Below are 27,244 nucleotides of genomic sequence, written 5' to 3' on the forward strand. Positions count from 1 at the left end.
ACCACATTTTCAGGAATGTAGGAAACTTTGCAAAAACATCCAAACAACTAAACAAGGAACCGGCCAAAACAATTGAAATTCCTCTGTTAAATGAACCCAGAGGATGGAGAGAGAGAGAGTTTCCAAAGAAATGTAAGTGGAAAAACAATATCCAACTACAAAAAAAAATCATCGAAAAAAGATCTTTGATAGATCTAAACTTTTTTCTTTTCCAACAGATTTTCCTCCGGTTCCATATCCAAATGTTTTCTTCCACCAAATCGTGTCGTGTCACCAACCTACAGAACTGTTTCTTATTATTTATGCTTTTCACTTCCCCTATGGCCATCCAAAGAATCGACCTTTAAACAGGTTATAATAATCATTCATTTGAGATTGGCCTTTCCTATTTTGCATGCTCCCTCCCGCAACAACCCTTTTCCGGCACTTCGTGCCATTTCATTGCGCATCATATCATCTTTATGGTGATCTTTTCTACCATTCTACCACTTCTAACTCAAACTCTTTGTTCCACACCCCGTATCGCATTCCGATTTCCGTCCGTAATTTCTCCTCTCCCCTCGTCATCGCTCGCTGCTAATTGTCCTGTGATTATCAATTATTATCCTCCCCGCTTCCTTCCTTTTTTTTTATCGCCTGTTTGCTTCATTCATTCTGCATATTCATATTCCGTACCGTTGCGTATTCCTGCGTATCTAAAAACATCATCATCTTTCCCACGAGTTACGCTCGACCGAATTCCACACACTTTGTCATATTACTAATTAATTAATATTAGCTAACACGTACAGACGACGAAAAAAAATATCACATTGCATAAATTATGTTTAACGCATTGGTTTCTCTCTATCTCTCTTTCTCTCCCCCTCTCTCTGTGGTGCTCCTGTTTGATGCGTTTTATCTCGCTTGAACACTTCACCCGAACGGGCAGTGAGTGTCTTTGCTTGCTGCGATCAAGGAAGAAATGAACGAGCCATCAAAGAAAACGGAAAAAAAACGACCAAGACGGTCATCGCTTGCTTTTCTCTGCACGTACTCTTTTTGTTTACATCCAAGAAGCAGCAGCGTGCATTTATCAACTTTTAGATGACCAAGCAACGGATACAACATAAAAATTTATAAAAATAAGAATCAAAAACAAATGTAAGGAACGCTTATCAAAAACCATTTAGAGAAAGTGAGAGAGGGAGAGAACGAGGGAGCGAAAGAGAGAGAGTAGAGGGAGGCAAATCGGCAAAGGATGACGCCTTTTAGTTTCGGGGGGGAATTCTCGTTGAATGTTTCCTGTCGTACAACATACCAACAACAACAACAACAACGACAACAACGACGATCGATGATCTATCTTTCGCCTCTAATCTGTTGTCTAAAGGGAGGTCAGGTTCCACTAAATAGAATGACTGAGTGTTTTTACTGATGCTGTGTGTGTGTTGAACGAGTTGCGGATCAATGGGGGATGAAATTGAACGGAGAGAAGAAGCCGAAGCTTCTTGTACTGCTGCTACACTTCTAACTACTACTTTTTTGTTACCACTACTACACGTTCCACTAGAGTTACATGATGTGTAATTAAACACGATGATGCTGAGATGCTAACGACGTCCTTCTTCGTGATTCTCCTTTCTTGTTCTTGATATCGTTGATGGGAAGCAAGCAAGCAATACTCAACGACGGAAGATCCACCACACCCTATCTAATGTGTACCATTTTCTCCCAACTAGCTAGGAGTGCGTGAGTGTGTGGGTATTTGCTACGCTCGAAAGGATCGCCATGTGGTGGAACTTCGAGATCGAATCGAAAAACAAAAACAAAAAAACTTCCCCTTTGGCGATGATGATTGTTCACGGGTAAACTCGCATCGTGCGTCTCTCTCTCCCTTCCGCCCTCCCTACCAACGGTTCGGGTGGTTTGCGTCGCCCGCGGCGGATGCACCGTTACGCATGATCATTCGTCCTCCGTTTTGGTTGTTGTTGGTGTTGTGGGGCTCGTTGCCAGCACTTCCTCCAACAGCGACGACGCTGGATGATGACGACGACGTCGGAGTGGATGACACAGCGGAGGAGGAGGAGGAGGACGACGAGGCCAACATCTGCCGGCGGAGCTGGGCATGGACGTGATGGTGATGATGGTGATGGTGGTGATGATGTTGTGCTGCCGTTGGCTGCTGTTGCCTCTGGAAACCACCGGGGTTCCCACCAGCACCGGCAGCACTACCTCCTCCTACTACTCCACCGTTGAGAAATAGCTTCAGATGACTATGCTGCTGCTGTTGGGCTGCTTGCTGTCCTCCACCGGTGGTGGGCCAATGCTTTGGCGTTACGGAATTGGTGGTAGCGTTTCCTCCACCACCCACGGCGGCGGTTCCCATTTCCAGCTGTTGGCGCAGTTGCGAGTACGAGTTGCTGTTGTTGCTGCCGTGTTGTTGATGGTGACGATGTTGCTGCTGCTGCTGCTGCTGCTGGTTCAGATTCCTTCCAATCGTGGCCACGGTGACGGCATCGGCAACGGCAGCGGCAACTGCATTCGCCAGTCCAGCTGCAATATCGTTCACTACGTTCACGATCGGCCCACCAGCGGCCACGGAAGCGGCTACTTCATTCGCGGGTGGCGCCGGAGAGGACGATAAAGTTATCTTTGCCTTTCTCGGGGAACTACCAGTGGCGGCTGCAGCTGCTGCGGCTACCACGACCAGCGGGGACTCGTGTTGCTTTTCTCCAGCTATTTTTGGTGGCGACTCCTGCTGTTGCGGAACACTACCACCGAGTGACGAAGACGAAGAAGATGATGATAAAGATGGTTTACTGTTGCTCGTGAGATGATTGATCAACAGGGACGACGAAGCACTCGCGGCCACCGTTGACGATTGTACCAGGGTCGGTGGTGAGGGCGAGAGGGACAACGCAAGTGGCAACGAAGGGGACGACGATGGTGTAGCGATGTCTTGCGATCCTCCCTGTTGCTGCAAAGTCGATGGAGATGATGAGCCAGCCAGTAGAAGTGCTGCTGCAAGTGCCGGTGCTGCCGATGCTGTTGAGGACGACGACGATGTTGCTGCAACCGCCGTGGACGACGAGGACGATACTGATGACGGTGGTTGGGTCGTTGTTGTTGCGTAGGGCGAGGGAAGTGGGGTTGGGACTACTAATGCTGCTACTGCTGCTGCTGCTGGTGACGACGACGACGGTGGTGACGGCGATGTTGACATCACGGCATTTACGGATGTCAACATTTTATTTCAGCTCATCTTCACCCGTTTGCGCGGTGGGCCGATCGGTGGTATCTGTTGCGTCGCGAGTGCTCGGTACGCCTCGTTCAGCAGGTGCGGATGCGTGGACACCATGTTCTTCCAGCCGACCGTTTCCACAACGTCGGTCGCATGACTGCTGAAGCGCGAAAGAAAAAGTAGGAGCAAGAGAGAAAAAGACACATTTGAATATTGCGTTAAAGGAAACGGATAAGGATAACGTAGCAACACGTTGTTCTGCGTGAGAACGGTAAAATTATCAAACGAGTCGAAATGCCACTTACGTGTTGATGAAGTCTATCGTTTGCGCCTTAAGCTGATCGGCACTGTGCAGATCGGCCAGGATCAGCGTCTCGGCCGCCGTTTCGACCGACAGATTAACACAGAGCGCTTCCTCGCACATCACCTTCAGCTTGTCCAGGGCGTACTTGTCCGCCGCCGCCAGTAGGTCGTCCGCCATCTTGTCCAGATTCGGCGCCTTCCCCGTGTAGATAAACCGCAGCATCTCCTTTAATACTTCGTGGTCCACGTCGGTGATGGCGACCCGGTTCTGCTTTCGCTCCTCCATCTCGTGCTCAAACATTGCCGCAAACACAGGACTGCGTGCTGCGGGAAGAAGGGGTGGGGAAGGTGGTGGATAAGATGACCCATCCGAGGAAGGTGACATGTATGACCGACTTACCGGCTAGGATTGCTTTGTGCACCTGGAACTCCCGACCACCGACCGCCAGCGTGACGTCGCTGAACTTTTCGTTGTCGAACAGCGTCCCCAGATCCTCGGACAGCTTGCATTCTGGCACTTTGAATTGAATGATGTTGCTTTGGCCGGAAATGTTCACACTATCGGCCACCACGCTGACCTGTAGCAAAACAAACAAACAAAAAATCCAGGGCGTTAAAAAAATTAAAACGAGTTTCGTCACAACAATTAAATTACCTCGCAGAATATCGTGAGTTTGTCCTCGGGCAGCAGCCCGTTCGCCTCGTCCAGCAGAAAGTCCCGCCGGATGAACTTCTTGAAGCCCCAGTCCTTGCCCTGCACAAACCGGTACGCCCGCTGCGACTCCATCGCCTTCGTCTCCTCCCGTTTGGCGTTGAGGATGGAAAATTTGAACTTTGCCCGCACCTCCGACTTGTTGCAGGACACCAGAAGCAGGTAGAGGGAGAGATAGTCTTTGCTTTCCTCGTCTAGACCCTTTGGGTTGACGCGCAAGCACCTGTTGGAGAGTAGAAATGGTTAGGGAATGGGAAAATGTTGTTAGATATCGATTTATTATTGGAACCGACCATAAGTGCGTGTTATTTTGCATACATTCAGGGGTAATACGAATAATGGAAGGATTTGCGATTTTCGTCCGTTCGTATGTTTTGCTTATGCTAAAACTGATTCCTGATTCATTGAAATCACTTCACGTTTCCTCAATTTCTCGTTTCGCATTCATGCGCATTTTTTAAATACGCAAAAGTCAATGGGTAAAACGAACAATGAATTTAGCTCTTCACACGGGTTTCAATTTACGAAACCACCGGGAAAGTGAAGGTAGGAGGAACCAGCCCACGAAAACGTCCACCCCGTCCCCGCTGCATTCGTATGGGGGATAACCAATTATTTACCACCGAAAAATCTGCCCCAAAATGGTCACCGCAAACAATGTAACTGTACCCTCTGTAACTTTTTATTATCCTACCACAAGGGTTTCAGGCACGGCGCACACACGGGCGCGCACAACGGGTAAAAAAGGCATCACATAACCTTTGTACTTTCTACACGGAAATCAAAATGTGGTTCGCAGAGCGTAAGAGAGCGCCGTAGCGCGCGGGTTGGTGTGGCGTACTTTCTTTGCGGATCTGCCCGGTGAAATTTGGCCCGGTGAAAGGATCGATTCACCCAACAGACGGACGGACAACAAGGCAGCGAGCCCCCAAAAAGTAGCGAGCGCTAGAGGAGCCAGGACTGGATTTGACCGGGGGTCAATTTGAGGAAAGCTCATACGAACAAGAAACAACCTCCCCAAGGTGGTAAAGGAAACGGATGCAGGTTTTTCGGTGGTTTCGTGCCGTTCGATCGATCAATGGCCAATATCGTTTCCTCGCATGAGTTGTGAGTGTGTGTGTGTGTGTATGTCGATCGCCGGGAAATAAAAAGGATCGATGATTTCATAATCACCAAATGGAATATCATTCGGCGAAAAGGTGAGATGAAAGCGATACATAACCGGAACAGACAGATGTTCAAAGGAGCACCCCACGGAGAAACACATCCCCGGTGTGTTAACGGATCGGTGGAAACTTGCATCAACCGACAAGTGAGTGCACTTTCCATCCAAAACAAAATCGATTCTTTATTGAGTGTGAAATGGAGATAATCATAAAGGAAACATGTGCATCTGCGACTCCGCAATAAACTCACCATTTTAATTTGTCATTAGCACCTGCGGAGAATGTGGAGGATTTCAGCACTTCGCCCATCTCTTCCCGGCAGAAGCTGAAGTTGTTTATGGTCCACATGTAGCTGAATTTGACCACTTTGACCTGTTGGTGATACGGGGAGAAGGAGAAAAATATTATTAAAAATGTGCGAAGGACGATACTTGGATATTTTTTTAAAGGGAACTTTAGAACCAATGCAATGAGAAGACAATACATTCGAGGATATTCAGTTTTGCCCCTGACAAATACGCAATGCCTTCAAATCTGGTTTAATTAGTTTAAAATAGGTTCAATGATGACATTTAACCATGCCCGCTTACTTTTAATTCCTTTCTGGAAAATAATAAAGTTTTTCCTTATCCCAAGGAAAGTTTCATTTGAAACGGGAAAAAACACGTACCCATCCACCCACAACAAGTAACTCCGCGACTTAACGCCCTTCTCCTTCTTTACACAAAAAAAAAACAAAAATATGCCACCGTTTGAGAGAGAGAGTGTTTTAGCGCACGGGAAAGAAAGTAGGAAGCAAACGCACAGTGGTCGCAATCGACGACGTTGGCATGGGCCGGACGCGGGCGGCAAAAAGGCGTGAAAGGAAGTTTCATATTTCCATTCCAATCCATGTGTTTTTTCGAGTTTGTTTTTTTTTCGTTTTGTTGAAAATAATTTTGCATTTTCGCTATGCAACACTTCCGAACGCCACCCGCCGCCGTCGCCGCCGTGTGTATCTCTCTTTTTTTGTTGTTTTGCTTTCCTATCTTTCCCAGGCCGCTTTCGTTTCTTTTGCCGCAATTTCTCCAACCCGATCCGTGGCCAGAAGAAGCCATTTGTGTTGGTGGCGTTGCTGCTGCTGTTAGGTAACACACCATATATATTTTAATTCGTCCGTCTGGACCGATCTCGCCGCCGTCCCGTCTTCGTCATGCCACCCCAAACCCACCCACACCGCTCTTCAACATCTCCCCCACCACAACAAACGCCGAGAGCTTCGCCGGGAAAGGCAAAAATGGAGAAAACGTGCACCCAAACAGTGGCAGCAGCGACCAGCGGTAAGAAAACGAAGAAAGTCTACAGACGGCCCCGCGAATCAAACAGAAAATAATACCAGAAAAAAAGCGAAAGGAGTGGAGAAAAAAGAAACTCGCTCACTCACTCACGGAAGAAAAGTGGGGCCACCCCGCGACGCTCGTCTTGGAGGCCACGCGTGTGATCGATCGTGTGGGTGAGAGGCAGCGAAGGCGCCGAAGAAGACGAAGAAAAGAACCCCCCCCCCCCGGAGACAGACGGAAATAATGTCAGAGAGTACACGGGTGCGCGCCATGGCCATATTATCTCCAGCGGTATCTCCCAGCGTGCAAAATCTGGATGATGCGCGGTGGTGCGGAGGGAGGAGCGGGCAACAGAAAACACGATCGTCGTGCAAAGAAAGCAGGGGAAGCGGCGTCCAAGGGGCGACTCCTCCGAAGGAAAAGGTGGCGGTTTAGGTGATTATGTAAAAGTAGAGAGTGCATTGGCGGAGTAGCGCGGCATCGTAGGGCGCCCTCCAAGAAAGTGATGACAGTCACAGGAGGAAGGAGAAAGAAGAAAAACCCACTTTAAGCCGCGATCTTCGGAGATACCAAAAAAAGGATTTTCTTTTCTGCCTCCTGAACGACGCGCGTCGTAACATAACAGAAATAAACACGTGCTCTGGGAGAGCAAGACACCTTTTGAAGGAAGGCACGCACGCACGCACGAACCCCATAGGAAAGGGATCCCCGTCCCCACGCCCCTCATCGATGGAAGAAAAGAAAAAGGAAAGTGAAAATGGCACAAGGTTTGGGAGGAGGGCCTTTCCTTTCGATAGCTGGTCGTCACCAGGTAGATGTTGCAGTAGTTAAGCTTCATTTTGAACACGTATTTTCTCTCCTCGAGGTCATCGTCGGTTTCGGTCGGGTCGCTGTCGGCTGTCCCCACGACGGTGGTGGTAACGGGGGTGGTGGTGGTCGCGCCGCTGATGGCAGGAACTGCGGAAACTAGTGCGCCCTTCGCTGGCGTCGTACTCGAGGGCAGATTATGGTGCTGCTGTTGGTGGTGACTGATGTGTGTCGGCGAGCAGATGGCAGAGGAGGACGAAGGCGACACCGTCGAGGAGCAAGGATAATCTTCCGGGTGATCGGATTCTCTTCCTCCTCCTCCTCCTCCTCCTTCTCCTCCACCTCGATCGATGGTTTCACCGGGTTTGGGAATGGTCGTGGTGGCCATATACGTGGCGGTAAGGATCGGCCGACGGGGTGGTGGTGGGGAGGCGGGAGGCACTATGAACGAGGAGGTCGTGGTACCACCGCCGGCGGCCGGCGTCGTCGCGATCGCGATCGTTCTCGTCCGCATGGTTGTGGTCGCCGTTTCCACACACTTGCTTTCCATTTCGTACGGATTATGTGGCCACTTTTTTCACTCCCTTTCCTCCTGGGATTAAGCACACGGTAACGCACAACGCGGGGACAAGGATACACCACTTTACTTCACGCGATAAAACGTAGAAACGAACACGGTCGGGGCTTTATCTTTAAACTTCACACACAAACGCCTAGATGTAGGCAATTCAGGTGCAAGAACACAACGAACGGGTGTAACGACTCTGTAACGGTTGGTAGCCTTATTCTAATGGTTTAAAAAATGAACACATGCAGACCGTTGCTTGGTGGAATCATTAAAATCAACACTAGGAGTACGTTGCAATATTTTAAAACAATCACAGGACAAGAGGATTGGCGGTTGACACCGATTTATAAATGCACAAAACTCATGGATACGCTTTCAACACGGTACACGGGGGGGTGGGAGTGGTATAGCCAAAAACAAGGCACAGGTACTTAACAGGGATCACACACACCGGATGCGCATCGGTTGTGCAATTTTTCACAGGACAGGATTAAAACTAAACACGCGCGCCCTTCTCTTGGCAGCAACCGTCCGGTCCGTGTCTCGCGTGCGCACCGTTGCGCGGATCTTTACTCACTAAGCGCGCAGAAACCGTCCAGCGCCAGCCAAACCCAAGGAGAGAGCATGTTCGATCAACCACACACAGCCACACAGAAACACACGCAAAAGATCCGTAGCATGCGCAAACCGCGCGTGCCCGCGGTTTTCTACTCGCGCGCAAACCACCAACGAAAAGGATGAGACAGACACCTTTCTTTCGCGCGACCTCCGACTGGACTGACTCTCTCCTTCCTCGGCTCGGGCCGGTTAGGCTGGTGGCGCCTCGTTGCTTCCCTCTGTTGCTTTCCGGAGAGAGAGTTGGTGCTGTAAGAAGGCTCCACAACACGCCGTTACCTGAGGCAATCAAGGCGCGTCGTCTCGTGGTCTTTGGAAGGAGCAACACAACAGCGCTCCCTTCCACCACCACGAAAAACCACCAGCAACCGGTACGTCTGTGTGTATGTGTGTGTGTGTGGGTCGTCTTTACTATTGCTTTGCTTTCATCACGGCACCACAAGCGCCCAGAGTGTTACCGCATACGATCGTCCGCCCCTCCGCCAATTTCCCATACCAGATCTTCTCCTCCTCTCCTCGGACCACTGTTGTGTATCGTTCGTTTTCTCTCTTTCACTTTCACCCTCCGTTGGAAAATGGTTTCCACCAAGGCGAAGGGGGAGGAGGGGACAAAGGGAGAGAAAAAGTCTCAAAAGAAAGTACGAGTGAGAGATATAAAGACATGTGGTTTGTGTGAATGTGTGAGTGTACGACGCCGATTGTGAACTTTTACTTTCACACGACGCACCCCCACAACACAAAACCAAACAAATGCCATCACTTGTTACCTCACCAACATGCCGGTCGAGGAGGAGGAAGAGGGTTCCAAGGGTAGGTGTAGAAGGGTGGGCTGAGCGATGGAGGAGAAAATCCCTCTGTTTTTCCACTGGGTAATTTGGCGGATGGAAGAGAAAACGTAGCCCCTCTCTCTAATATATCCCAGACAGAAAAGTTTAAGTCGATTAAGCACGATCGGTTTCATCTAATTTTTTTGGGAAATAAGGATTTTTTTGTTTTGTGTAAGAAGTAATGGAAATTGCATTGGACGAAACGTAACGAAAAGAGGAAATATTTCTTCCCGCGGAATGTCTTCAGACAAGAAATGGTTCCGGCCTAAATTTTAGATTATGGAAGTCGACCTAAATTTTAAAAACGATTCGGGTAAGCCCATGCTGTACCATCTTAGTATGGCACTGAAAATGGAAAAGAAACTGGCCTCTTTCGCAGAAAAAAAAGGATGGAAAGGGAAAAAACAAACTGACCCTTCCACATCCAAACCCACGAAATGTTTGTTTCGTCCAGGAACGAGGAGCGCAGGAGACAAAAAAGAAGCGAAAATACGGAAAGAGTTAAATGTCTGCTTTCTTTCGCTTGCCTCACACCAAAAGCAGCCACATTTACGCGCACGGGGCATCCACTATTACGTAAGAGGAGAAATGCAGCCGCCGATAGCTGGAGAGAGGGAAAGAAAAGGTTAAAAACGTGTTTCCGGGGGAAATGGCGCTCTCTTAGGCCGGCGCCACTACTGCGCTTCCTTTCTTCCAACCCCGCCGTTTTGCCCTACGCTCAAATCCATTGGGAGGGAGAGATGTGGGGAATGATCGCCCGGCTCAGTTGCCCGGCGATTTTTAAGGCCTTTTTTTCTGCTATGTTTCACGCTCCGCAAAAGGGTCGTGTTTCGATCGTTCACGATCGTTCTCCCAACGCTGGTTGGTGATCAATGCAGTGAAAAGCGCGATCGTAACAGTAACACCTCGAGGAGAAGGGACGACTAAAGCAATGGGTGGTAAAAAAAAGATCACCACCACCCTCGCATCATCGATTTACAAACAAACGAATGATTAAAATCTTCCTCGGCTTGACGGGATCATAAAGTACACTTTCAAATTGCAAAAAAAAAAGTACACGAACCATGGGCCGAATGGGGAAAGCCAGTCGTTCAATTGGTGTCGCCATATTATGACTCACGAAAAGTCAAGGAGGAGGAGGAGGAGGAGGAGGATTTGAAAATGGAATGGATTGATTAAAAAGGCAAGGATTTATTAATTGCCCGCAAACTAATGCTGATCGGAATAAGTAACGCACGAGAGGTACCAATCCAAAGATGAAAAAAGGATCATCATTAACACGTTGACTGTCAAGTGTTTTTAGCACACTTTTTTAGTACACTCTTTTTTAATAAAATGAGTTTATAACATTTATTATTCTACGGATTTTGAGGGCTAAGCAAAGACTTAGCTTTTCAAAGAAATGATATTAAATATTACTATAATTTTTATATTGTATTTTCATTCATTTCTGGGGCAAACATTTTTTAGAACTAATGACTTCTAGCTATCAAAAATAATAGCCATGGCAGTCAACGTGTTAAGGAATAAAAGGCTCACTTGCCAGTGATCTCTCACACTCCTTCAATAAAGAAACAAGACATCGATAAACCAAAAATCAATTGAAATATAAAAAATGTTTACATAACTCTTACAAATCCTGGTATTTAAACATTTCACAAAACATAAAAAATCTGTTTTTCTATTGTGTAAAGTTGACAACTCTGTGCTCAAAATAAAATTCTATAATGCGATGGAACCTAGCCTAAAAATGGTTTCCATCAACGATATTTTGGAAAGGCAATTCTTTGTTTGAGACACGTTTAAATTGAAATGCCACGAGTGGAGTTAAAAACCGAAGCAAATATGAGAGGAAAAACATCAAACGGACCGCGCAAGCAACAGTTATCGGCGGGCTCTGTTCCGAGGCGGGAAACAACACACATACCCCGGCGGCATGGGCTGCTTCACTTCCACTCATATGGTGTGAAAATTAACAACCAGGTGCAAATAAAAATCCTATTAAGGCTCCCGAAGCCCTTTGCGTAATTATCGTACAAAGCAACACCAACACCTTTTCACAGGGAGTGGGACTTGGTTTGGAAAACAAATGGAAGATCTTGGCGAACATAATTCGAAGTGTGTATGGTGTTTTACACTTCTTAGACGATTTGTTCTTGGCTCGAGATGAGCCTAACAAAAGAGAATTTTAAAGTGGATAACAAATCGACTACAAGAAACGGAAGTGAACACTCGGTTAGTATTATGTAACTGATTAGGGTGCTGCAGTTTTGATTTTTCCTTTTTCTCTAATCGAACCTAACGCGAGGCAGTGTTGAAACCCGATATTGTGTAACACGAAATCGATGTCACACATTGACGGCTTTCAATCTCCAAAACTAAAAGCTGTGAAGAAATTTTCCGACACCAAAGCACCAACTTCCTCGTTTCCCCACTCTGAAAGCGTTTTCTTTCTTAACGACAAAAAAAGAAATGCATGTGGGTGGAAAATTGAATGCCCTCTACTTTGAACGATGGAAATGTTTAACATCTTCCCCACCCAAGGGAAAGGGTTTCCACCGTTTAATTTACATGCGGCAAAGTGTCGCCCGGTAGAAAGGTTTGGAGTGCAACATAGATCATCATCTCCGAGAGGGGAGAGCCACCACGGATCGACCCAGACGACAGCACAACTCCACCAAAATTGAAAGTCCAAGACGAAGAAGAAAGTGAATGTGGTGTTGTGTTTGAGAGAAGGTTTGCGCATTTTTCATCATTTACTTTTTTCCATTTTTTCCAACCGTTTCGTTTTGTGTTGGGGGCTTCGGGTTGGATCTTTTTTTTTCCTTCGTCTCCAATTCACTTTCGCTCTCGTTTGGCTTCATTTTCCCTCCGATCAATGACGGATACCACCGGACGGATGGACGGACGCAAGCAGAAAGAGAGATGGAGGGCTACAGAAGCAGCAACAGCATGGCGGCAACAAACCGGAACAAATCATTCGAGTGAAATGCTGCAGGGCAGCGCGAGTGAGTGTATGTTGTACTATACACAAACACAGACACACACAAAGGGTGGAAGAAAGTAAGTGAACTATCTCCGCCCCCGTGATCAACCCCCCGCGCGCCGGCAAGGGAACGATGATTATTTTTGATTATTTCAGATTTAAATAAACACACAAGAGGAACTGATCACCGACGCGATGGCGAGATGCTGTGGATGGGTGGTGGTGATGGTGGGTGACCCATGGCGACCAGTTCAAACGTCAGCCCAGCAGCAGTGTCGCTGGGGATTCCACTTAATTCCCCCATTTTCGGATGAAAGTGAGAGTCGTGCGATGGCCGACACCGACTGTGCAGTACTGCGGGCCCTCGGAGCAGTTGAAGAGAAAGGCACAGACGTACAGAATTTACGTCCCTACATTACCGGGCCATCATTATCGTCATTCAGGAAGTGAAATGATGGAAAGGGGGAAGGGTTGTCCATCACCAATTTCCATCGGCTCGCACTACCCAGTGAACCATCAACCATAAAGCGTGAAAGAATCGGGTGGATTCAGCTCAATTTAAATTTAGTACAATTTAGTACAAGCGAAGAAAATGATCATATAAGACTCTTGACAACTTGCCGGAAATAAAAACATATATTGGGTATTCTATCGATCATAACAGCTTTGTGAAAACCTTTTATTGTTTCTATATTCTAACCATATCATCCGGAAGGTTATGAATTATACGCTGTAGGTTTAGCGTACCATTAGATACATTAAAAAAGTGGGCTGGACACGTTGCGTACCAAGCGTTTTTAGCACAATTTTTAGTACAATCATTTTAATAAAAATGTGTTTATAATATTTGTTAAAACGATGGTTTTCGAAGACCAAGCAAAAACTTAGCTTCCTAAATAACTTATTTTTAATATAACCATAATTTTTATGTTGCATTTTCATTTATTCACGGGTCAAAAACTTTTTAGAACTAGTTGCTGCTGTCACCCATTTTTGGGTGACATGGCAGTCACCGGGTTACAGACACGTATGAAAGTAGTTGAACCATTGGAACGCTTAGAACGGAATTCAAAAAAGAAGCATTGGAAAAATGTTGTTCCATCATAAAAAATATCAAGGCGTAAGGCTATAGGGGGGTTTGGAAATACTATGGAAACTAAAATGGCACGCCGCAAAGAAACGTTTACATATTTACCCCCCAACAAAACTCGCGCTATCGAACATTTTACGTACTTTCGTTTCGCTTCCGATTCGCTCACTTTCACGCGCTTTTATGCTCGCGCATATGTTGACGCATCATGCAGTAATATGCAGCACACACAATGGGACGTGGAGGCGGAGGTGGATCTTTGCATATACCTTCCTCCCCTTTCCCCCTCGTGCTCGTCTCACTTCCTTCCTTTCTCTCCCTTCCTCACCGAGGCAAACGGTTTTCACAATTTCGCCACCAAAGAAGAAAATATGCGACGCGTGGGATGGAGGATGGAGGGATGATGCTCGCTTTGCATTCATTTGTTCAATGTCGTCGTTGAATGCATTCACCCTTTTACACAACATTTAAAGGAAAACAAAACCCCTACACAGAAACACACACACACACAGAGGATACAAAAACTCACTCGATTCAAACAGGGAGGGGGTGAGAGTTATCACCATCTGTACTTTCTCCCCCAGGGCACAAACATGCATAATCCATGCTTCGAATTGCTATTTTGTCTGTAATTTTGTCCCACATTTTGTGTCACTCGTTTTGGATGACACCTTTGTGCGCCTTTTATATTTTTCACTCAACCATCGTACAAGGGGAGGGAGGGTGGAAAAAAGAAACGCGGCGACTCATGAAATGGTCGGAAAGGAAGCTTTGATGAATCTATCCGAGGTTACTTTCCTTTTTTCTTTTACATAACACACAACAAAAAACGCAAACGGGCGCACTCTCTTTCTCCCTTCTCCCAACACACTTGATGCCTTTTTCCACAGGGTGGAAAGTGATCCTCTGGAGCATAATCTGGTTCCCCCCGTGACAGGAGAAAAGGTGGACCAATGGAATCCACCCTTAAAAAGAGGCATAGTGTCTTGCATTGCTGTTCATACTTTATCTTGTCCGATTCCTTTTTCCTCTTCTTAGGCCTGGTTCCATTACACCGGAAATAAACCCAATCCGGATTCGCGCACACGTTTTGATACGAAGGGAAAACGCACGCCTGGAATTTAACTTTCGCCCTTTCCACCTCCTTCCCGTTTTTTTCCGGAAGGAGGCCCCTGTCGATTAATTATCTCTTGTTGTCTTGTTTTATTTTCTCTCTCTCTCTTTCTTCGGGCGGGAAACCAAAAAACCCTTCTCTATTAAGGAAGGGGGTGAGGGGTGAGTGAGCGTTTGGTGCGCTTTTCATCATCATCATCATCATCACCATACCCACCACCACCACCGCCACCAGTAATCGCACACACCACTTTTACCTGTGGCGTAATTTCGTTAGAAAGTAAACGAAGCCGAAGCGAAGGAAGGCAAATGGGGAGGAAAAAAGCGTAAGTGAAGAGGAAAAACTCAACCATCGACCGGCACACGGCATCCATGCAAGATCGGCCGGAACCGGAGCATAATTGGAGGCAACATAGCATACCGCTCTTGCTTCTTCCCCCCCATCGAAGGAGAAGGAAAGATCGTCAAGCGAAAAAAAGCGCACAGGAGTGAACTTGCGGACTTATGTTTAACGCTCCGCCACACTTTTTTTCCCAACACAACGATGTTGTTTGGAGCATAATTTCATGAGTGGAGTTTTCTTTGGCTTGTTTAACACTGTGTACAGCAAAGAAAATCGCATGCTACACACCACTTCCGGACGTTCGTTCGATCGTTTGCGACAAAGGGCGATACACAAAAAAGAAAATCTTGATAAACATCTCAAATGAAACGGAAACAGTCAAAGTTTTTATGATATATCGATTCGCAACATAATGTAATCGATTCGAGGCGTGAATTTTCCATCACACTTGTACCGGAAAAGTGCCCGAGTATCGAAACGATCTTATCGAAGGACGTAAACGGGTTTCTTGCGTTACTCTCTCTGATATTTAACTGTATCAATCGTCATAATATACCGTACGGTGAAAAGATGAATTGATAATGGAAAGCAATACATATATCATCAACTATGAGTTCACCAACCGAAGTAATGGATTCTTACATCTTTTATCCACTTGTTGATCAAAACTGAAGCCAAAAGGAAGCTAGAAGTAGCGGTCATCGGCTTTGCGAACAAGAACAGAATCACGCATAGAAAGGTAAAAGAAAATCGTCACAACGTACCGACGCGGACGGGCAGGTCATTGCACGGCTGTGGAAAAGGCTTATAAGTATTCTGATCGCGCAGATTTTCCTCCCCTTCCACTTCACCCTTTCTCTGCACAAGATCGCACGTGATCGTTTCGCGAAGAAAATGGAGGAAAAAACTTAAGCCACCGAGCATGTTACACGTTGTGTCTATTCTTGTGCCTCCAAGGTTTAATACTTCCTCCCCCTATTGGGTTGGAAAATCTAAAAAGGAACAGGGAGGAGGCAGGAGGTTGGTGGATTAGAGAAAAGTGAACGAACGTGGTGACCCCCTGGTGAAGGATCGGGAGAATAAATTCATACCGTTCGCACCGGGGCGATAGATGAAACTTGCCACTTCCTTTTCGGTCACGCCTCGATGCGGCCCCCTTAGCGCGATCGTCTTGGGCTTGGAAGCGCACAGCACCACCCGTTTGCAGTGGACGGGAGGGCGTGGAAAAAGTATTCCAAATGAACCCTTTCACTGCCTCTCACCACCTTACGCCGAGGCGAAGAAATAAATCAAGAGATCGATGACCTTCAAAGACCTGTACGGCTCCTGCTCGGTGCACAACAACACGCTTCTTCTTTCCCAGACGATGTGCCTTAGAACCATCTCCGGGCGCACCGAAGGAGAAGGTACACATCGTGGAGGAGGAGGAGGAGAAGCTGATCGTTGCGGAAGAAGCTGTGGATATAGATAATCGTCCCCCCTCCCTCTCTCACCATATTTTGTTGGGGGACGTGGAGGAAAGCAGCGTGTCCGTCGAGTGTGAAAAGTTCGTTGCCCATTCGAGAGGTGCGCTCAGACATCCACATTTTCCACCATCAAAAGCGCGTACCGGTCCGGGTGGAAACGGTACGCTTTTCCATTCAGTTCACTCTCCACACATACGCGATGCGGTATGTTATAAGACAGTCCATAAATCATGTCTACAACTTTTGAAATGCACTGTTGAAACTGATCGAGTCGATATCAACATCGGTCGAATAGTTTTTGTACTCAAAGCACAATCGAGAATTAACCAAGAAAACAATACTTTCTAGGTCTTCCTACAACTAAACCCCGAGGAAAACAACATCATCCGTGTTTTCAAACATTTATCAACCACCCGTCGATGAATAAGGTAATCAATTTAAAGCAACACAAGTTCCATTCATAACAGCTTTCTCTGGCTCACATATTCAAGATATAGAGAGAGAAAGAGAAACATTGTGTGTGTGTGTTTGAGTTAGCGCTCTCAGAACTATCTGACCTTGAACTCGCGCACCACATCCCAAGGGTGGTAGTAGTACTACAGCAACAACCCTCAACCCACCTACAGTTGCGGTTCATATCAGTTCACGAAAGCCACAATCGAACGAGCGAACAGCATGAGGAGGAGCAACAACAACCACACGATCCACACACACGAGAAGTCAACCGCTCTCGACCGACTAACGCCAGACACCCATTAGCGGAGATGATAATGATGATGGTGGCTGATGCTGATGAGAATGGGCGTTGGAAACTAATAAGTTTATAGGAAAATAAAATACGAGCTTCTCCGCCGCCGATCTGCCTATGGATGTTATTGTGTGCTAAACATTTACGACAGAAAATACAATAAATTATAGGCAGGAATGTTTGAGACTACTTTTTCCAATAAGAAAGTAAGTCTAAGCAGAAAACGTCACCTTTCCGTTGACCTTCCAACAAGAGTTGACATTGCAGAAATGGTCGCAAAGAGGATTACCAACTTCCACAAGTGGAGGATTATTATTCTTCGCAGTCAGGCGTCGTTGTTGTGTAGGCGATATCGGAGAGGCGTTTTCGTTGCTTGGCTTTTACGAACTCGACGACTCTGCCCTAAGGAATGCACAAGAACTTGCGCCATCGACAGAGAATCTTGCGATCTCTCCAGCGATACACTTCCATCTTCTTGTTTTGTATGAAGACACACCACCACAATAATATTGACGCTGTTACTTTGAATAATTCCGACCGACGATTTCGAGTTCACCGACATCATCGCCGATGGTTTTGGGCAGCCGCCTTCAAGAACAACGCATGGTACAACGAAAACGTTAAAGAAGTGAGGTGAGAACCAGAAATTGACGCCGATGGGGCCATCTGGAGGAAAAAAAACCCCTCATTTTGACACTTTGGTAACATGTGGAAGGGAAACGCCAACACAGGTCGACGACGCTGTGGGGGATTGGTTGTGCTCCCGCTGAGAGGCGAATGAAATGCTCGAACTTCCACAGACTAGCGGGGACAACACAAGCAACGTACGAAATACCAGCATTTTTTTCCGTCCAGCATGGCAAGAACTTTCTTTTACCTTTTTTCTTCTGTTTGTTGCTTTAACACCCAATCCATGGTCGACTTCTTTTGCGCTTGAAGATTCTTTTCTTGGTTTGGTCAAGAATATTTTTTCCATCACCCGCCATATCGATGGTCAATAACCTGATGACATTACTCTTTCACGTTTGTCCTGTGTATCTTCAACATCTAATGTGATTCTGTAACTCGCCATACTTCGCAAGAGGTTGGATGAGTCTCATCAAACTCAGTACGCACCATATGTGATGCGAGGAGAAACACATGTGATCCACACAAAAACTTGACCAAAAAACGGAAGATGCTTTTTTGAGGCTTCATCAGGAGGTTACCACATCCTGTTGCTCGAGTTAAAGAACAGCTTTCCATTTTCTTCACTTCAATTATTTGGTCCAATAATTTCCCGACGGAAAGAAGCCTTTTTTCCGTATCGACCCCGAAACAATATACAGCGGCCTCTAAAACGGTGGCCATGAACTCCGTGTCTCGGGGCTTTTTCTCGGTCTGGCTCCATGAACTCATAGAACTTCTGGAATGGAAGATGGAGATGAAGAGAGAGAAATGGCCTCACGAGCAATGAACCTTTTTCACCCTTTACGTGGAGTAATAACAACTCACCGACTTTAACATAGGTCGATGTCCAATGGACTAATTCTATTACAATTTTACACACTCCTGGAGATATTGAAAGCCGTTTAGGAGTAATGGGAGCAAATCGATAGTAATAATATGCAACCACAACTTAGTTACGACCATGTTTTCCACATGGGGGACGACGTTCGGGTTAGGGAAAGCATGGACGGATCGATAAAGTAAGTTGAAGGACATGATGCCCATTACATAATGCCTGCCGCAGTAACCTTCGACGGTTGCCGGCGTCGGTAGAGGACTGAGGACACACACACCTCAGAGGCTTCTTCGCCGGGGTATAATAGTAGTTCATAATTTGTCAAGCAAACGAAAACGAAATCCTGACATACGAGTATCGGTAAAACGGCGAGCTTCGAGGCATGTGCACACAATAATGTATCTGCATAGACATGAGTCAGGCCAGACATCAAACCAACCAAGCGTGTCTATTGGACATCTTTTCGACGCCTAACGGTCGTTTTTCCTAATTACATTCTTTATTCTTCATTTCGCTATCCAGCCTCGGGTGTTCCGTTTCCTCCGTCTAGACGCCGCAAAATGAAAAGAAGATTCAAAGGAGACGATTCCGGTATTAAAGGTGTGTTCCTCAGCTCGTGTTGGTGTTGTGGCGTTGTCTTGCCCTTCTGCCAGCCAATCCCCATTGCCAGACTAGACAAAAGCCTTCGGAGAGCTAGATATAAAAGCATTATGGAGTTTATTTTTCGGCTTTTTCGTTCGAAGGACAACCGATTATTCATTCGATAGTCTGTATGTGTGTGTGTGTATATTTTTTTTTCGACAAGGTCCCGTCGTCTCTATAGCTGGCGCACGAGTTTTTGGGTGATTCGACTCCTTCAAGGCAAGAAGTGTAGCAGCAGAGAGACACCGCAGACAACTCAAAACCCATCCATGCCTCGCGACTTCCGCCACGACTTCGACGCGGCTTGGCCGGCGGTTAATCACCTTCGCGCGCGCGTTCGATTCTTCATCTTCTCCTGGGGTTCTCGTCGACGGAGGGAAAATTCGTCACGGCACAAAAGTTGGAAATTCGCGTAAACGCTCACGCGAAAACCAACCAATCATCCGATAACCGTGAGGCGAGAGGATGGGGGTGCGCCGCGGGTGGACCGTGTGTCTTTGAGCAAATCCTTCGATCGAAGTGCGAAATATGTCCTTCGAGACGAAACATTAGTTGCGAGTGGGAAAAAGTCACGGGCAAACGAAACGAAAAAGCTCAAGGGATTTTCAACGTTTCGATATGATCAATTTCCTTTGCATTGGTGATTATACAATTATAAGATTTTCTATGAACTTTTTCTGCGGTGCTCGTTTAGTAAACAATCATTAACAAAACGGGAGCACTTAAAAAATGTAAATCGCGAAATCTCCCGTCACGATCAGCCTTCCCCCCTTTGCCTGCACCCTAATCGTTATTTAATGAAGGTCGTGGCGTTCGACAAAGACGAAATATTCTTGATAATCGCCCCAAAACAGGCTAATCAATCACTGGCAGGAGGGAAAAGACACACCGGAAACGTCCGGGAGCCTCTTGCAGCTTTGCAATCGACCGTGTAAAAAGAGGCAAAGTTTTTCCCACAAATGATTATAGATTACATTGCACATTAGATGTTCTACCAAACGCAAAAAAAAACAGGTCACAAAAGGGAATCGTTTCGCGGGGACATTGACTGAGGGATATCGATTGACGGTTTTGCCAACGAACAACAACCTCCAACGTGTCGACCCCACCGTCATCATCATCATCATCATCATTTAGTGGAGTTTATCACACCTGAGCAACATCAACATCATTTCCCTTCGTTCGCAAGCCACCATCTTCTTGCCTCGACTAGGGACGCGAGAGCCACGCCAAAGAAAATGGAAGCCCAATGAAACACGAAATTGTCCCTCCTCGGGTGCGTTGTCCCGGGGCACCAAGAAGCACCATCGTGCGCCTGACGTCGACGACGATGGCCACCGTTCCACCGATATGGCAGGAGAATCCGCGAGCCGCCGAGGAACGAACGACGATGGCGCTGGCTGCTGCTGCTCGGTGGTGGTTCAAGAACCTTTCGGCCTTGAAAGTGACGACCGCGATGATCTCTCTCGCGCTTCCACAACTTTCTCTCTCTCCTTGTTTCGCTTTTCCATTCTCGCTCTCTCTGCCTCTCTCGGTGTCTTCCTTTTTCTTTTTTTGTTTCTTGAGTCATTCCTGGGGCGTTTGAGGAGCTTGTTGAGGAGTCAAACGTCTTGTGGCCCCAAGAGGCAAACAGCAAAGAAAAAGCATGCGAAGGGAGTCCGGGAGAGCACAATGTCCATGAGCTCTGGTCGGGGTTGTTCCTTCTTCTCTTCTCCTGTATTCCCGGGCCAGGGACTTTTCAGAAGGCATTGGAAACCCTCCAACCCTTTTGGAAGTGGGCCCCCACACACACGGGTGACTCGTTTCATTTTTAACAACTTTACAAACAAGCCACATATTGAAAAGTGGATTAAGAACCAGTACTAGCCGTACTCCTCCATCGAAATTTGATCGACCAAGCGAGGAAAACGACAACCTGAGGAGAGTTCTGTCTGGGTAGGAACACACCCTAAAACCAACTCCCACCAACAAAAAAACGTTGGTTCATAGACCTCCGCGAACTGTTCCTCGCTTCCAAAAAGGTAGCGGAAACAGCAAGTGCAAACACATTCGCTCCCTCGCTTGGATACTTTTCTCACGCCAGAGGCAAACCAGCACCGTCTTCGAAACGATCCGAAGACGCACCAGAATATCTATCGGTTGCTGACGTCCGAATTGCGGTTTGCGTGGAGCAATAAGGGAGGAAAAAAACAACACGTTCCTCGGGCAGACAACATCTCACCACCAGTCACTTCCACTTGCTTGTTGCGCGTACGCCGCCTCCCCGCTTTCATATTCCAGAGTCATTGGTTTTCTCCCCAATTTTCGCTTCCCTCACATTCCGGTGCCATTCTATGCTAAAACTTATGATATGGTCGGTCGGGTTCGTCAGGAATGTATCGAGGGGGGGAGAGAGAGAGAGAGAGACGGTTCGGTTGGGTTAATGAACTGTATGCAGACAGCGCACAACCACCACCGGCCAAAGGCATTCGCTTCTTGGCCGTTTTATTTTGTCACTTTATTTTCCCAAAGTATGAGCGGACGAATGGAAGGATGCTGCCTAAAAGTACACCAGAATACAGAGGCCACACTACATTGGATGTGTATGTGAGTAAGCTATATGAGAATAATCATCATGTTCTTCAAACTTCGAAAAAGATCATCACCTGTAAAACGTCACTGCAAACAATCTTTTTAGCTTTTCCTTCGTGGTTTATTGACTTTTGCCATTTAGTGCAAAGAAAATGTAACTTCCTCTGGGAAAAAGTCAACCATTTCTATAAAAGAAACCTTGGGATCCTGCCTCGACTAACCCGATTGCGGAAAGTGCCCTTTGCCTGATCTTTCAAGCGTATCAAAGCTCGGCGGCACTCAGCTCGATCGGGTCCAACGATCACAACGGTCACACCAACAACCTCCACCGACACAACATCGCCCCATCGAGGAATAGTTCAACGAATTACCTTGAATAAGAGTACTTTGCCAACCGATGCTCTACGGTGTCACGGCAGTTCTTCCCAGTTCAGCAAAAAGTGCAGCAGTAGTACGCACCTCGGTTTAGCCGGTTGCAGCAGGCGGCAAGCAAAAAAAAAAAGAGGGAACAAACACGTTGTGGCGTGGTGTTCTCGAGGGCACGTCGTCGCGTGATTGTGCACATGATGACACAACGTTACAAGCTATTTTCAATCAAAAAGGCACTACACACACGATTTTTTCAGTAGACGTTTGATACGAAAAGCAGAGAATAATTTAACCTTGGATTTTTACGAACACGTTTAAATTAGAAAATTTTCAGGTGATTAATTACCTACTTGCGGAATCGAACCTCGAATCGTCAGGTCGTGTCAGGTACCATTATTGCGCTACACCATCGAGCTGATAATGATATTAATGGATTTTAGTCCATAAAGTAAACCCGCAACCCGAACCGTACAACGTTTCCCGGATCCAGAGAACAATTGTGCAGAGGAGGGTTTATGAATCAACCGGTTGGAAACGATGGTTGATCAGCTGAAAGGCAACAGCATGATGATGACAGCATCAATTGCCGTGCGTCGGGAATGGTAACACACGCATTAAGCCAACCGGGAAGCCAGTCCCGAACCGAACCATGACGAGGAGGAGTCTGGGATGAATGATCTTCCCCCGGAAAGAGGGAGAGACAAAAAAGACCGATCATCAGACCGGGTTGAGTTCGTTGCACGCGATTCATGAAGCATGAGTTCCATTCCAATGATGTGATCTGCAACGATCGCGGCCGGTACGCTGCTGAGAGAGCAATTGCGAACTTATTTAGGGTGGTGTACCGGAGCCTTAGCCGTGGTTTGTAAGACGGAATCCCCATTAGCTCACACGTGTTGTTGGTATCCTTACTTCTAGTCATTCTGCCAAAACAGCATCCCGCCGATTCTGAGGAACGCTATGGTAGAACAACTCGTCGAAAATTGTTCACAGACCAGTGCACGTTCCCTGAAGGTCCCTCCCTCCCCTAGGCGCTTTTCCAACACGCACCATCAGAAGGAAAAGAGAGGAAATAAAAGGTTCATTGGCATAGACCGAAACTAACGCACGCACCTATTACAAAAACGCGGTGGAAAACCTAAACCCCGTGAAATGCGGGCACAAACGCGAGCAGGAAGATGTTCTGCAAATAGAATACCCCCCCTCGACAACTATCTAGCCGACCCAGGGCTGTTGTAGTTTATGTGTGGTCAAAAGACGACGCACAGGGCCAGTGCTGGTGGAAATATGTTAGGAAATGCTTTCCATCCTTTTTGCTCCCCCTTGACATTAGATCTACTTGGTTACTAAACTAGTTACCATGGCAAGGCGTGAAAGAACGAAACGAACACCAAAGGAAAGAAGGGCTCTAATCGTAAGCCATCTTTGATGTGGAAAAGGTGGTAATCAATAATCTAAAATCGAACCGGTATTGCGTGAAACATGATTGGTTATGGAAGTCATTAATATGTAAATGACACATTAATATGTAAATAGCATTTCCACAAACGGGAGTTCTTTGTGTTGTTCGCCATTACTTTCAAAAAGCATCATTACACCCATCACCATCAGTTTGGAACATCCCATCCCTAAAGGCCAATGATGGAATCGACAGAACATAAAACCGTCATAATCGATGTGAAATTGTTCACGGTCTACCATCACGAACCCACCAACATAGGCGGCGGCCGTGAGTGGGGGAAGATCACACGTATGCTCCACGGAAAATGGAAGGAAGTTGGTTCCGGCAACGCGTGTTCAAGGGAACACACAACGTCATGTAGCGGGCAAAATGAAAGGCTGCCGAACGCTGAAATGAGGATATGTTCTCGGCACATACTTGACGCCATCGAGCAGGAGGGGTCAACGCTCGAAGGTGTTTAGTCGGAGGTTAAGGAACACCTACACGTCGTTAGCGTAGGGAAGTTAGTCATTCCGCGTGGGTCTGGTGGTTATATGTGTGAATATACAAAAATATAAGCAAGTCTTCGTACGTAATCAAACCATTTTTGATCGGGGACATCGAAAAACCAAACGTACCGCGTGTGAAGGACTCGAGGAAATAAGAAGCATATCTCCATGTTCTTGCACGAATGACTTTTATGAATAACATAAGCCAAAGTATGTATGTGTGTGTGTGTAAGAGGGAATGAGACCAAAGCAGGTGACCCAGAGCACGAGGTGGTGGTAGGAAGGAAAGACCATCATGATCAATTTATGCGATGCTACAATGCTCACTCTGAAGGCAACTGAACTGCGGGGGTCTCTCTGTTATATCTCCCCCTCGCTTAATGTTGACCCCCAACAACCACACACAAACATACACACAGCCACACACATCATCGCGTTCGCGCGCTGTTTGCTTTTGCCCCCGGTTGGATTGCGTTCAGGGTTCTTCCGCCAGCCGAGAGTTGAACGTTCTTCGCTCGACCGTACACCACCACTTGGCCATCGGCGAGGAATGGACGGACGGGTGGATGGATGAATGGGGGAGATGATGGGCTGGGATGGCGGGGCTTGGCGTGCTCGACGACGGCGCTGTTGCATTGTGTGTTCGCGAGACGATTGCGGCGCTCTGAATGTGTGCTACTGTGTGTGTTGGCCGTGAAGGAGACAGCGACACCGTGTGTGTGTGTAGCTCGATGACGAAGGAAAGCGGCGGAGCAGAGACAGATAAAAGAGAAGGGAAATGTTTAGAAATGCGTGAAGGAAAGAAAAGAAACGAAGCATAAACGGCCGCCGTCCGAGACGCGTCGTTTTATGTTCACCTCCAAAAACAGGTTGAAAGAACAGGGATATGTTATAAGATGGCGAACGACGATGACGAGGAGGGTGACAGATGGCATCACTCGTCTGAAGTGTCTCTGCTTTTCTGTGAAGGGGTTGCCATGTCCAATTCCACCACAATGGACTATTTCCTATAGCTATTTATTCAACAGCCACCACCCGGTTTGCGAATCCGCACTACAAGAAACATTGCTCAAATCCCCTCAATCATTGCATTGGAATTAAAGGTCCTTTAGATAATCCTTGGCGTTTAAGTTTTTACTCTTCCGGACATCGACTCACCTGAGTGTAACACCAATTTTCCGCCACCGGCGTGTTGACTTCCGGCAGCGGGGGCGAGGGCACTCTGCTGTTTGCCATGGTGCTACTGGAAGAGTGCAGGTTTGATGTAACTCTAGCAGTTTGACCTGCCGGACAGTCACTAACTACCGGCAATCTGGTGAGGAGAGAGAAAAGAAAACAACATTTTAGACGAGCAAGAAACAATGGTGGAAATTCAGTTCCAAATAATAAGAAGTAATTATTCAGTTATATGCAATTGGCTTGGAGCGGTGTGGTATACCTCACAGTGTAATAGCTAAGCCAGTTTGTCTCCTCGGAAGTCATCTGACCAGCAACGCAAGCAACACCACCGGAACCGGAATCGAACCCGACATGTGAAAAATCCCCTTCGCTTAAAGTGCACTAAACCTTTCGGGGTTTTTTTTCTTTCTTCTTCTCCTCCCCACCCGGAGTTTCCTCTTCTAGACAAGTATTTTGTCCAAGGCTTGACACAATTTGACAGCAGACAATTAGAACCAAGAACACGAGAACTTTACACAACACAGCGGGTGTTTGCTAACTGGTACTGTGAATGATCTTTACATTCAATTATCACTCGGCAAATGGCTGTCTGTGATGATGGCAAAATTTTGCTGGTGTGTTTGTTCACTAATTAATTCCACAAACCGACAAAGTCGCCAATGCTCGCACTAAGAAGGAGAAAAATGGAATTTTATAATTTAAACAATTCTCGTCACTGCTTGGATCGCAAGGAAATGGAAAATGGTTGATTTTGAATATCAAGGATAAGAAAGGATAGCTATTGCACACACTTCCACAGCGAATCCTTCCTTCTATTCGAAACTATGAACCAACTTCGACAGGATAAATCGTTTGAAAGGTTGTTTCACAGAGTTTTTCTGCCTTTCCTATCTTCACGAACCACATCCACTGAAAGGCATCCACTTGAGAATGTTGTATCCTTTGCACATAAAACTTACGGCAACCACTTCTTCGACGTTGCCTGCACAACCACTACCACACCATAACCTCACCTTCACAGTCACTTTGTGCTTTTCGTTCGTTTGGGGGGAAAATGAAACATAAAAGCAATCGACAAACGATTGCCTTGCCAGATGGAAAATACACAAAAAGGATCAACCGTGCACAGGAAACGGGATGAGAATGCGCTTTCGAAGGGTAGAGACACAGGCACAGAGGAGTCTTGGATTGAAATAAATAAAATTTTCGTCGTGTTCAACGAACATGGAGGAAAAAACAGCACTGTCATTTGCGGCATTTATAAACATAAAAGGATACTTCTGCTGAAAGTTTGAGCACAAAGTCAAATCCTTTTGTCAGTATGGCTGGAAAACATGCATTATGCACGACCGTGCAAACAATTCCAATAGATTTGCGTAGTTAAAAGAACCTTCAATTGTTGATTTGTTTCATTGGGCACAATATCCTAATTATTTGATATTTTTACGACTGTGGCTCTTCTGTTTTCTTTTTGACATGAACTGGTTGCCATCTGCACATTTTTCTGACCGAAAGTAACTTTCTTCTGAACATCAAGGAAGGAATTCGTACCACTAGAGCGAAAGAGCTAGCGGAAACACGTACAATGATAGAACGAGACAGAAAAAGCTCGAGCGAGAGAGAAGGAAACCCTGAAAGCGAGAGAGGAGGAAGTATAACGTTGTTGCCATCTCGCCCCACTTTCCTTGTCTCGCACGGTGTAAACGCGCATGGTAAATTACAATTATTATGATAACGTTTTAT

At 46.6% G+C, this 27,244-nt stretch overlaps 2 protein-coding genes across 3 annotated transcripts; both read right to left on the reverse strand.

Moving 5' to 3' along the window:
* Positions 1 to 1,888: 1,888 nt before the first annotated feature.
* On the reverse strand, positions 1,889 to 3,205 carry LOC131284231 (uncharacterized). The gene has a single exon (XM_058313085.1). The coding sequence runs from the start codon at positions 3,203 to 3,205 to the stop codon at positions 1,889 to 1,891; it is 1,317 nt and encodes a 438-aa protein (XP_058169068.1).
* LOC131286734 (protein roadkill) lies at positions 3,164 to 26,153 on the reverse strand. Of its 2 annotated transcripts, none has more exons than XM_058315729.1 (7): positions 25,761 to 26,153; positions 25,481 to 25,634; positions 5,655 to 5,776; positions 4,182 to 4,461; positions 3,927 to 4,104; positions 3,529 to 3,850; positions 3,164 to 3,380 (listed from the first exon to the last, which is right to left on the reverse strand). In XM_058315729.1, the coding sequence occupies exons 1-7, from the start codon at positions 25,802 to 25,804 to the stop codon at positions 3,236 to 3,238; spliced, it is 1,245 nt and encodes a 414-aa protein (XP_058171712.1). In that variant the 5' UTR covers positions 25,805 to 26,153; the 3' UTR covers positions 3,164 to 3,235. The 2 variants fall into 2 exon arrangements, with proteins under 2 accessions (XP_058171712.1, XP_058171710.1); XM_058315727.1 differs by having other exon boundaries at positions 3,164 to 3,383.
* Positions 26,154 to 27,244: the final 1,091 nt, after the last annotated feature.

This window comes from Anopheles ziemanni, chromosome 3 (assembly GCF_943734765.1).
Source record: "Anopheles ziemanni chromosome 3, idAnoZiCoDA_A2_x.2, whole genome shotgun sequence".
Taxonomy (NCBI): domain Eukaryota; kingdom Metazoa; phylum Arthropoda; class Insecta; order Diptera; family Culicidae; genus Anopheles; species Anopheles ziemanni.

What these genes read in the sequence shown, in the direction of transcription:
- LOC131286734 (XM_058315727.1), bottom strand. Translation starts at nt 25,804, where the DNA reads ATGACTTCCGAGGAGACAAACTGGCTTAGCTATTACACTGTGAG. An exon ending in AAAATTGGTGTTACACTCAG is followed by an intron (nt 5,777 to 25,480) that starts GTGAGTCGATGT and finishes TATCACCAACAG; the next exon opens with GTCAAAGTGGTCAAATTCAG. An exon ending in AACTCACGATATTCTGCGAG is followed by an intron (nt 4,105 to 4,181) that starts GTAATTTAATTG and finishes GTTTTGCTACAG; the next exon opens with GTCAGCGTGGTGGCCGATAG.
- LOC131284231 (XM_058313085.1), bottom strand. Translation starts at nt 3,205, where the DNA reads ATGTCAACATCGCCGTCACCACCGTCGTCGTCGTCACCAGCAGCAGCA.